The sequence below is a fragment of the Sylvia atricapilla genome, chromosome 5 (genome assembly GCF_009819655.1).
Source record: "Sylvia atricapilla isolate bSylAtr1 chromosome 5, bSylAtr1.pri, whole genome shotgun sequence".
NCBI classification, from domain to species: Eukaryota; Metazoa; Chordata; class Aves; order Passeriformes; family Sylviidae; genus Sylvia; species Sylvia atricapilla.
In genome coordinates, this window is record NC_089144.1 from 48,943,841 (window position 1) to 48,956,384 (window position 12,544).

The window sequence follows — 12,544 nt, forward strand, 5'->3', positions numbered from 1 at the left end:
TCTTACTTATTTGTTGTGATTCTGACTTTTGACCCAAAAGCCAGCCGGGCTTTTGTGTGCTTTGGCTCAAAATTACTTTATAAGACACAGTTATTTATCTTCATGTCTTCATTAAGCTTGTTGTTAACAAATGTGGGAGAAGGTGACAGCCCTCCTGCTTTGCATGGTCATTGCACTGTGGTTTGTTCCCAAATCTGACTCCTCCAATAAGAGTTTCTCAAAAGAAGTTTACTTGTGGTGTTCTGTGTTACATTTTTTCCATTTATCAGGCATTGTTGAAGCATGCAGTTTGTTTGTCATGGTTGTTCTCTCACCACCAGCAGCAAACATCAATAAATTATCTATAATTGATTTCTCATCTAAGAGGTTGCAGGCCATCTGTTGATCTGCATAAAATAGCAGCATAGTTGCTGCATGTCTCTTTCAGTAATTTGGAGGGAACGATATGGATGGAGAATGTGTGCCACATGATGCATTCTGGGAAAAGAAAGGAGCACTGAATTTTCTCTGTAAACACATCTGACTTGTTCTGCAGCAGAATAAACAGAGACATTGTGAGCAACTTCACACTTGAAGCCATGGAGTGGAATTCTCTGCTGGTACCCAGCAGTTTGGTTAGGTCCTGCTGTGAAATCGAGGCAGCCAGACCACGTTGCTGAAAAACAACAGATTGCGGTTCTCTGTTTTCAGGCTTCCTGCACTGTGTTTGCAAGGTGTTTGTGTTTGTCCCGTTGCTGCAGGTGCCACCGCACTGCTGCTCCTGGCCCGCCGGACGGACCTGAGGCGCATTTCCTTGGACACGCCCGATTTCACGGACATCGTGCTGCCGCTGGAGGACATCCGCCACGCCATCGCCATCGACTTCGACCCCCTGGAGGGATACATCTACTGGACGGATGACGAGGTGAGGGCCATCCGCCGCTCCTTCCTCGACGGCTCGGGCAGCCAGTTCGTGGTCACCGCTCAGATCGCGCACCCCGACGGCATCGCCGTGGACTGGGTGGCCCGAAACCTCTACTGGACAGACACCGGCACGGACCGCATCGAGGTCACCAGGCTTAATGGCACCATGAGGAAAATCTTGATATCAGAAGACCTGGAAGAGCCCAGAGCTATCGTGCTGGATCCCATGGTTGGGTGAGGAGCTGTTTGTGAGCAATTTTTTAAAATGTTAGTCATGCAAAGAAGATACCTCTGTCTGCTTCTATGTAGATAATGGCATGCGATGATAAACTTCTGAGCTTCCTAAATGAAAATACTGGGATTCTCTGAAAGTTAAGGCTCTGAGGCACGAACACTGCTGCTCTATTTTCACCACCTGGGTAGTCACCTTATGTGTCTGTGTTTTATTATTTTTTAAAATGTTTCCATGGACTGCGTGGATCAGCTTGTTTATTCTAGCTAATAGCACTGGTTATATTGTGTTGCTGAGCAGACTGATACAGGACTTTTGTGTGTTTACATGCCAATTCTTTCTGAAGGGTTTGGACATCCTTACTTATTTCTTTACGTAAGGAAATACTTTTGGTTTAGAAATGTAACTTTCTCCATGCTGTGTGGTTTAGGGGAAGAGTAGTCCAAAAGAAGCTATAAGAATATTGGAGGTTTGGATTGATAAGGTTTTGTTTCCTTTGCAGGTATATGTACTGGACTGACTGGGGAGAAATCCCAAAGATTGAGAGGGCAGCATTGGATGGCTCAGACAGAATTGTGCTGGTGAACACCTCGCTCGGCTGGCCAAATGGGTTGGCACTGGATTATGCAGAAAGCAAAATATACTGGGGAGATGCCAAAACAGACAAAATAGAGGTTTGTGACTGCACCTGCATTTTTTTATTCCATGAAGTTACAGAATGTAGTTTTGCTTTTCTAGGTGTTCATATTCTGATACAGCTGGAAAGGATGATGGGGTGGTGATTGAGTTGTGCTTTAAGAAACAACTCTATTTTTCTCAGCCTTTGGGCAAGTTGTTTGCTATTCTTCCCTCATTTTTTTGTATAAAATATAAATTATATCCACGTACTATATGTCTTTGTAAGAATATGTGATAAGAACTTGTTAAAGAAGTCAGTTCTTAGGTCATCAGGGAAAAAAGCTTTTTGCTGGGATTAATGTATGTAGTTTTAAAAAAATTATATTTCATTCTTTGCTCTCCTCAGCTTAGAGCCTAGTAAAACATATTTTAAAGAAATAAATCTTACTTCGCATATAATTATTTGTACTTCCAGAAATCCTTTATACTTTGCATCTCCCTTGTTTTATTAGAGTTTCAGAGAGAGCACAGATTTTCCTTTTTTCTGACATGTCCAGTTGAAACTTTTAATTTAAAAAAAAAGACACTTTTTCTTCTCTCCCCCATTGAAAGTGTTGCATTTATTTTGTTGTGTAACAGTTATGAAACAAATTTGACATTTATTATCTGTCACTCCTTGAGAAAATAGTATTATTTAGTATTTGATCAGTTTGTTGTCAAAAATCTTTTGTTGGAAGCAGAAGACCTGACTGCTACCTGGTGCACAGGTCTGCATTTGCTATATCCTGGTAGATTTGCCTTCCTTTGATGAATTACAGCTTTCCTTGTTTTTTCCTAACGATTGCAAATAACTTTTAACACTTATCATATTAGGCACAGCCATATGTTTTCTAGACTTACAAAGCTGTTTTTACTTATAACTACAAATAAGTCAAGGTAAAGTCATAGTCATGTGCTGGAAGGTCACATAACTGTTTGTTCTCCTTTAGAGCCAAAGCAGCTCCAGTCCTGCAAGGTGAGTTGCTTTGAAGCACTCCTTGAGAGAGCCTCAGGGAGCAGAGTTTTCTTTGTCCTGAAAACAAGATTTATAGTCTGTAATTCACCTAATATTACACCAGAAAAGAGGAGTAAATAGTCTTAGTGATGTGTAGAGATTTATTTATAACAGATTGAGCACTTCAGCCCTGATACTGTCTTGGCCTTGAATGTATTTTGCAGAAGTTAGGCATTCTTCACCCTCATGTTTGCCAGAACACTGAGATTCCTTATTCATTAATAATGACTCTGTTCAGTGCTCAATCAGTTTGTGGCAGAAATTTTCATCTAGATCAGGCATGAGCTCACTGCTGCAGTTCTGTCAAGCTGGCTAGAGCACACCATAGAATGTTTATGCCAATGTTACAGTGTCTGTGGCAGGACAGAAGATATCTGATTTGGCAAAGAGGTTTTTGGGACAATTTCCATTTCATTGTTCTTAAATCAGTGTAAGCCAGCAAAATGAGTTTGTTCCAGGTTGTCATGTAACATCTATGCAGGGCATCAGAAAAGATTTATCACCCTAAGATTTCAGAATTACTAGTTATTTTTTCCTATGAGTCTCCAAGTGTTACAGTTCCGATATTACTGCTGCTGCTTTTTATAAAAAGTTAACATTTGTTAACTCCTATCAACCTGCAGTAAATCTTGAAGCAGTCTGGCTAAAACCTTGAAAGCAACAACAAAGAAATTCTCCCACAGTTTTTCTTCAGTGCCTTTGGATTTTAGTTTTTGCTTGGGGACGTGGGTTTGAATTTTTTGATCCCTGAAGGTGTTCATTTAGGCATGTGACATAGATTTATAAAATTTTGTGTAAGGTGAACCAACATTTCCCACACAGACACCTTTTTTGACAGAAGATATTGCTAACTAATGTGAGGTGGTGGGTGCAGAACAAACAAAAGCAGATGTGGTAGGTTGTGGAAATGGTTGTTGATGTTAAAAGCTTACATGTGTTACTAGGAAGACTGAGTAAGTTTGTGGAAGGGAATTCCACTGCAGTTTGGTGGCAAATAGAATTGCCTCTGAAGCACAAATCACTGAACTGTAAATTGCTGTAGAAGGAAGGAGTCTTCTTGAAAAGTTTCTGTATTGCATTTCCTTTGTTAAGCAGTTCTATGAGTGCAAGTGTTGATTATTCTTTGAGAAAGGATACTGGGATGGGTAGACCTCTGGATGGAACCCATACAGCCTCTCTTCTCCTGTGTTGAGGCCATTCTGTCATGATCTTCTTTAGATGCCAGTGACCCCAGTAGTGATCAGCACACATGTTCAGTGTGGCTTCTGCGATTAGTAAAGCATGGAAGGGCTCTATAGGATGAAGTGGGGGTGTCCATCCAAGAGAATGGTTCAGTCTAAAGTGGATTTCTTTTATCCACATTTGTCATGATTAAGGAATGGTGCTCCCCAATTAGTGCTCCCACCGAGGCTCTCCAAACCATATATCCCTTACTTCCCCCAGTAGGATGGAGAGGAGAATTGGAGGCAAAAAAAGGCAAAGATCACTGGTTGAGATAAGAATAATTTACTGAAAACAGCAATGAGATAAGAAAACTAACAGTAACAGCACAATAGTAAAGAGAGATGAAATTATTCACTCAGAATATCCCTGAGAATAGACAATACTGGATGGCTCCCTCTTCCCCTGCCGTGTTTCCTCAGTTGGAAAGAACCCCTTTCTCCCTGGAAGAGAGTCCCTTTCCCCCACTCCCATCAGTGACTTGAGGTGGTACAGAATAACCTCCAGGTCTTAGCCATGCCCCCTCCCAACTACTACAAAAATTAATCCTGTCCTGGCTAGAAGCAGGACATTTCCTACCCCTTATTTTATACCATGTACATCATGCCAGGTCCTACTCCTTCTAACAATACACACACATACATACAGATACACACACACACACAAGTACAGCTCTCATTTCTGTAGTCAATGGCCATCCCCCCCAAGATGCCTGTTGAATTTAATTCTTGGCCGTGGGTTCTGTCTGTCCCAAGTGTTTTCCAGGCCAGGAGGAATGGTGTGATGTTGGCCGTTACACCAAGTTACATCAGGAGCTGATGACTGGTGTATGTGGGGCAGTCCATCCTCATTGTCCCTGGGAGTTATGGCATGCAGTTATTCAGCAACCAGTAGAATACAGCTCAACATCACACACTGTTCTCACCCAAAAAACAAATCCCCCTGAGGTACCCATTGTGTTTCCCCATCCCTCTGCATCACCCACCAGGTGCACCCCAGTCCTTGAGCAAAAACAATCCCACCGATGGGTTTGCCTTTGCTTGAGGCAGAACTGATCCAAACTGTGTTTGCTAACACATTCCTCCTTGGCACCACAAGGACTTTATCCCCTTCTGCAGTTGATGGAGGTTTTGACTGGGCAGGGCCAGCTCGACTGGTAGAGCCTCTGGTGTTAATCATCTGGCCTTTGCTAAATGTAGATCCCTATCTTAATCTATGGTAGCTAAAATGTTACTAACATTTCAAGTTTGCTCACACTGCCTACTCTCCAATGGCAACCATGAATCTTGAGATTTGCTGCACTTTCCACGTCCTCACCATCCATTTTTTTGTATCTGTGTAATACTGAAGGCTTTGGCCTTCAGTAAATGTTTGAAACTTATATTGAAGAAAGGACACTGGTGTAGGTGCAACAAAGAAAGGTATTTGTGACAGGATCCAAAGGTGAAACTTGGAATTAGACATGAAGGCATCAGAATAAATGCCTGGCCCCTGCTTTGCTTTGTGTGTTTGTGTCTAGTTGAAAAGGGGGGGGGGGTAAAAGCAAAGAAACACATTTGTGTACTTGCCTCTACGGCCTTTAAGTAGTTTTTCATACATGATTTTACATACTTTGTGCTTTTTTCATTTTTTTCGCCTTTGCATGTGGGATTCCTCAGAACCCTTACTTAATTGCAGCGCTACCAAGCTGAATGTCTTTCTTGCATGCCATGTTTCTGGTTTGTTTGTGCTGCATATGAGCTTTTATTATTTATTTTTTACCCACTGATTCATGCTATGCTGTTCTGGAGCCCCCAGCCGATAATAAAGCATCAGCGGGGGTTAATGGAGACTGGTAGGGGGTACAGCAGGGAGCTTTTGTTCCCATTTTATCTGGCAGCCTGCAGCAGGCAGAAGCAGGCTGTGGCTCAACAGCTTCGTCATTTATCTCGGTCAGGTTTCACTGCTGATAAACTTCTATTGAAATGGATGGCTGCTATTGTGCTTACCAGTGGGGAAGATTTCTCATTGACTTGCTACAGGTTTAAAGCATTTTCCTGCCGTGCTATGAGGTTAAAAATGTATGATCTGCTCTGTTGAATTGGTCTTGTGTTTTCCTGCTCTAGTGAATATTTGTGTTCTTGGCACGTACACTACCTGTTTTAAGGCATAGGTTGGATTTTTAAATGGTCGGCAAAGCTGGTATTGATAAAGCAATTATGAATGGCTGCATGCATGTGTGGCTGTGTGTGTTAAGGGGAATTCATGATGATATGGCTGATTTCTCATAGTTTTTCAATCTCTGCTTCATTTTTCTTTATTCATCCTCTCCTTTTCTCCATTCTCAGAGCCGCAGATGACACCCACTAACACCTACTAGTGGTGAGTGTAAAGAAAGGCTCTGCCTCCTGCTCACATCCAACCATTACCTGGTGATTTTTGAGTGCAGCTCTAACTTGAAGTGTTTGTGCATTCCCAAATCTATTAGCCGTGCCTGGCATTACTGTATCTAATCCTCATGATTAGTATGGAAAGCATTACATCCTGCTGTTTTTCAGCTTAAGTACACACAAGTGTTCAGAACTCAGCCTTACTGGACAACAGAAAGCAGATGCTGCTAAGACTTTTTAGAGCACAAAAATCTTGAACAGAGAGGACATTTTTGTCTTTGACCTAGGAGCTAATAGTTTAGCATCTAGAGAATGCTCTAATTCATATTCTAATCCTGAAATTGCAGGGCTATATTTTCCTCTGATGACAACTCCCTCAATTTTACTGCCACCCTAATAAGGAAATGTTGTTTTCTAAGTATACACCATTTATTTTCTGACTGAGAATTTTTGTCTCATACATGAGTCTTTGTACTGTGAAATGCTGATGACTTGCAAGCCTGGTTACTGATCCTACCTCCTCCAGCCTACTTGAAGCACAGGTTTGAAAACTGAGAAGCAGACTCCATTATATTCCTAGCTGTTGAACCCAGCTGCTTTTGTGTACTTGCATTAAACTTCTGCAGGTATGAGAAGTAAGGCAGGTGAAACAAATACCTGAAGTTGCTTTGCTGTTTACTTTTACTTTGGATGATTGTGGCACTTGGGAATTTCATTCAACAAAACACAAGTATGTGCTGTAAAGGGTAGAGACAGATCCCAGTACTCCATCCCAGTTTCAGAAATTTAAAGCTTACTTTGTCAGGGTATTTCCAGCTATTTCTTAACACCTGCTAAGCCTGTATTAAGAAAAAATACAGATTTTCGAAATTAGTAGTAGAGTAAGGATTTATTTTAAAAAATGGGATTAGTTTATACCTGGTATGATTTTCATTTGAGAGGTTTCTTTTGAACTTTAAAACATCCATGCTAGTTTCAAATTTGGAGCATTAAAAGTTAACTTTTTATTACTTTTGATGAACTGAGACTATCCAAACAAAATTCAGATATGAAAAGTATGATTATTGAGACCTTACATTGCAAGCCACTTGTGCTGAGGAGTTCTCCAAGAAGTCCTGAGGATTTGCTGTCCACAGGCTGTCTGTCATTTGCTGTCCCACAGGCTTTGTGGGACAGGGAGAAATTCCTAGCAAAGAGGCTACTGAGGGAAGCCTTTGGGGAGAGGGAGCCAGAACTCCTGCCCATGAGTTACCTGACTTTCTGGTCTGAGTACCAAACATGGTATTTTTCCAAGTGAAATTACTACCCTAAAAATTATGTGGGGAAGACTTTGGCATTCAGTTTTCAAATGATTCTTGTGTCACAGATCTGCAGTTCATCCTGAAATCTGTAGTGGGTTTTGTCTTATGAGATGTAGATACACTCAGCTCATTTAAGTTCCCTTATGTTGCCGTTATAAAAATGTTGGAAATGAGCACCTCCACACTGTAAACGTTCAGACTAGATTAGATGAGTCCTACTCTAAAAGCACCCCTTTTTTTCTGTTACCTTGAAGGAGAGCCTGGAATGACCATGTCAGAGGCAAGTATCCACACTTGAGATACATTTGAGCAGAAAGTTATGCTGACTGCTCGCGTTGGGAATTCAGAGATGTTTCTTACAACCTTTGCTAAAAGATGAGCAGTTCTGGTTTGCTGCTGGTAGGTCTGAAAACCTCATGGTCCCCATGGCCCAGCATGCAGCTGATTGGAGTATAATTATTGGATCTACATTAATATGTTTTATGTGCCTCCCAGATTTAGCACATTGGAGTTAGGAAATTGTATTTTGGTTTACGCAGGTGTCTCATTTAGAAAGCAACAAGCCTCTACTAGCAGCCAGTATTGGTTACCTAAGGGAAAACACTGAAATCTCTCAAACCAACAGAGCCAGAGCCATCAGCTCACCTGAGTCTGACGTACTTAAAATATTTCATGGCAGGCTGGGAGCTATGTGAAGAGATACTGAGAGATACTGAGCTGTCGTCTGTTTCTGATTCATCTGAGTACTGTTTGTTAGTCCACTATTATCCCTTCCTCTCCAAAATACTGTCTTTGTTTTTTTCCCCTTTTCAGAAGCAGAGTTGCATTACTACACAAAACCTTGTACTGATCTTGGACCTGGGCTTCTTTGGAAGTATTCACCTGGCCTCCAATCGCTCTCAATAATGATTTAGCTTTCTTCACAAAGGCTTCTTACTTTGCTGTGAGACATCGTAGTCTTAACATGGACATCTTTTCTGGTACCATGCATGAGCTTGTAGTGTGGCAAAGAGTCTGTGGAAAAAGGTAGAAAACCAAAGGTGGAAAACTCTTGGACATGCAAGACCCTGGGAATTGAAGTGGTTTAGTGAATAGAAGCCATTGAATCAACCTGAAAGCTTACTCCCACCAAGGGTGAGAAGTATCTCATAACTGGCTGAGTCTCTCACTGCAGTATTCCCTGTAACACTTGGACTTGGTAAAACAGTAGAAAACTTTTCACATTTTTTCCCCCTCTATAAAAAAATCAGTTATAATCATGAAGGAGTCTGGAAAACATTGGGTTAGGTAGAGAACAAATGAAAAATAAGTTTCTGAGGCAAGGTACTGAAAGAAAAAGCCTTGGGAAAGAAGAGCACAGAGGCTTTTGCCCATATGCAAGAGCATCAGGGGTTGTTAAGCAGAACTTCATCTTGTAAAACTGTTCCTCCAAGCCCACTGTGAGGTTTCAGGTTGGTCTTGGCTAGTCTGGTTTACATTCTGAAGAGTGTTGTGTGTAGCTGCCCACAGGTCTTAGTTGCTAAATAGTAAGTTGCGCAATGCAATCATTAGTTTCCTTTGTTGCCCCTACAGCCTATGCCCAGGTAACAGAACACTCCCTGACTGCTGCCACTCCACCCTGTGGATTACATACCAAAATTAATCTCCACAGTAAAGCATTTTTAGTCACCTGTTTTACCACTGACTCTTTTCAGAGGAGATTCTTTTTTTCCCCCCATGAAAATCTCTCTTCTCATCTTATTTATCATTTGGCTCAGTTTTTGTCTTAGCCTGTTCTTTGCAAATGCAGGAGTTGGTGTTGCATGAGATTGCCTAGGAGATGTCACATGTGATTGTCATGATGATTCTAAAATCTTTTCTTTGCCTACTTGTCACTTTACCTGACTTGAGCCATTTCATTAAAAACTGAACCACTTGTTTCTAAAATTAAATTCCATCACAGAGAAAACATTTCTGCTGTTGGCATTCATCAGTGAGCTAAGAAAGTTGTCCTATTGTGAAAGAAATTAGCTTATAGCAGTGTGTGTAGCCTGACAGAAAGGGTATTTATGAAGTTAATCCCCGTACTGTTTGGACATATTTGTCTTTGTGGCAGTCCTAGTAGGAATATTATCCATGCTCAGAAAAAAAATTTCTGAATTCTTTGGAAAAATTGTTCGAGTTCTAAAGAAAACTGAGGGTGCTGAGGAACTGTTAAATTAGGAATTGTTAATGACTATTATAAAACAATTAACAGTAAGAAATCATGGACTTGGCTGGAGGCATTTGATTTCTGATGCAAATCCAAAGGGTTCCATGATCCCTTCTGCTGATTCCTTGGGATTTTATTGCAATGAAGAGAGGACCTCCCATTTCATTCCTTAATGTTTTAGAATTGAGGGGAAATGCTGTTAACAGTAAGTAAATGACACTGACTTACAATTTCTTCAAACTGAGGTGAAAGTTTCACTTATTCATTTAAAGAAAGTACAATAGATCAAGACTTTTTTAAAAGGGAAAATGAATAAAACTGGAAATTTAGGCAAGATATCTCTTTGTTTCTCTCTTAGAGCAGCTGTTTTATAGTAAATACATGTGTTAATTATATGATATTGCTGCAGCCGTAACAGTAAAATCATTCCAGTCTGTTTTATGTTGCTTAGAGAAGTCGAAAATATATTGTTCTTAAACGCTGTCCAAAAAAATGCAAGTATAATGATTAGAAGGCATTCCTAGCTACCTTTTAGAGTTACTTTTAAGATAGATGCTGCCCAAGTTTCTTCTCTTTCCTTTAACCAAGTAAATCTAATGAATGTTGGTTTTCACTTTCCTTGTAAAGTAAGATTCATGCACATTTGGGTAGACAATGAACAGTCGTATCCCAGATTAGCATTGTCATGAACTGAGTTGTTTTTTGTTGCATCAAACAGCATGTGTAGATATTTACCTCTGGATAATCAGAGCTGAAGTAACTAAGCCTTGATTGTGAGTATTCCTAAATTATTTGAGGTATAATGCAAGCCTTGCTCAATATGGTATGTTGGAATATCTGGGATATTTGTATTGAATTCAGTATTTTGGGGTGTTCTACAGTAATGCTTCCTTGCAATCACCTTAAGAAGATCAGTGTTAATGATCAAACTCATTCCCCTTTTTACCTCATTGTTTTAAGTTGTATCTATTCCTATGGTGCATTAGCATGACCCATGTTGAAATTGTGAAGATGGTAATGCTTTCTGATATTTTCTGCTGGTTCTAAACTGTTGGGAGAAACTCAAGTTGTCATTGGAATGAGTTAAGGATTTAAGATCTGCTCAGGAAGAGTTTACTTTTTTTTCTTTTTTTGTGACACTTCCATCATAGAAGCCTAGCCAAATGTCTGGGGTTTTGTGCATACTGTAAGGTAAACCATAACTATATATCCAGAGTATATTTCAATATGTTCCAAGGAAACAACAAGCTACTGTGTTCTGCACTTGTGGGACACGTGACCGGCAAAGCATTGCCACGGGGTGAGAAGGATTTCTAATTCCTTATCCTTCTAGAAGAAAGATGAATGCTACAATTGCATCCTTCCTGTGATTCAGTGGGGGAAGATGCTTTCCAGCTGTGGTGCCTGGTGAAAATTTTGTAGAGCTGGAGCAGTGATGGCAGTAGTACTTGAGCAGAATAATTGAGGTTCTGCATATTAAGTGAGATCTTCTGGCCTCTCTGAGGAACAATAAATTGGTGCTGGTAAAGATGCTGAAGTTCAGGAATCAGTAATGGCTAAGGTATCTGTCATTTGTCCAAAAACAGGCTGTTTATTTTAAAAATCAAATATCTTAGGTTCAAATATCTGAAATTAGAGGAGCTTATAGATTTTACTGGAAGAATTGTTTGTTTTAAGGGGGTTGGATTTTTGTTTTACTTTTGCGTATCTGTGAAATAATAATGTTCTGACAACATCTTATAGTGTAGCCAGGGACTTAGAGTCCATCACAGAGGCCTCTATTCCATGTTCATAAGTAATACATTTTTTTGAAGGCAGTGTTACCAGGTGTTTATAAATTTTCATTGATTGTTGACTTCCTCTGCTCCTGTCAGCCAGAGAAAGAGCTTAGCATGCATGACATTTAACCTGCTCCCTGGTCATTTACAGCTATATCCAAAAGAGGACCTGGGAAGCTGCAGGCCCATTAGTCTTATTCCAGTCCCTGGAAAGAGTTCTCCTAGAAACCTGCAAGCTAAAGGAAGCAAGTGATTGGGACAAGCCAAAGCAGGTTTACCGAGGTCAAGTTGTGCCAGCGTGCTGCTGTACAGTGAAGGCAAACTGAATCCTGGGCTGCATCCGTGGGGACATTGATCATCCCACTCAGGGCTTGTCAGGCCATACCCAGCTGTGTCTAGCTCTGGTCCCCAGAATCCAACAGAGATGCAGGGAGAGTGGAGAGTGCCTAAAGGAATGATGAGAAACAGCCCTGTGAGGAAAGACGGAAGGGGTTTGGTCTTTTCTCCGTGGGGAAGAGAAGGCTCACATTTTTCCAGTACTCAGGGAGGAGGGAGGCTCACCCAGCACATGGGTGGTGCCACGTGGAGAGGACAGGGGAAAATGGTATGAGGTGCATTGAGGGAGGTTTCATTTTAATATAAGAAAGAAATACTTTACTGAGGGCATGTAGTGGAGTCCCTCTCTTTATTTAAAAGTTTTCAAGATGTAACTGGACAGGATGCTGGATGATCTCATCTAGGCTTCTTTCCCACAAAAAAAAGGCATGCTGGATGATCTCTCAGGGATTCCTCCAACCTGGGCTGGTCTAGGACTCAGTGATTCTATACTGAAAATTCAACCATGCTTATGAGTTAAAATGAAAGGTAATGGTCTGCA

The 12,544-nt window shown here is 40.8% G+C and overlaps 1 protein-coding gene across 2 annotated transcripts in view; it reads left to right on the plus strand.

Annotated features, from left to right (window-relative positions):
* LRP6 (LDL receptor related protein 6) overlaps positions 1-12,544 on the plus strand; it is a 107,576-nt gene that overhangs the window by 61,321 nt on the left and 33,711 nt on the right. For both annotated transcript variants that reach the window (XM_066319434.1, XM_066319435.1), the window contains exons 6-7: positions 741-1,137; positions 1,638-1,809. In XM_066319434.1, coding sequence (XP_066175531.1) covers positions 741-1,137; positions 1,638-1,809 — 569 coding nt within the window. The remainder of the gene's footprint in view (positions 1-740; positions 1,138-1,637; positions 1,810-12,544) is intronic.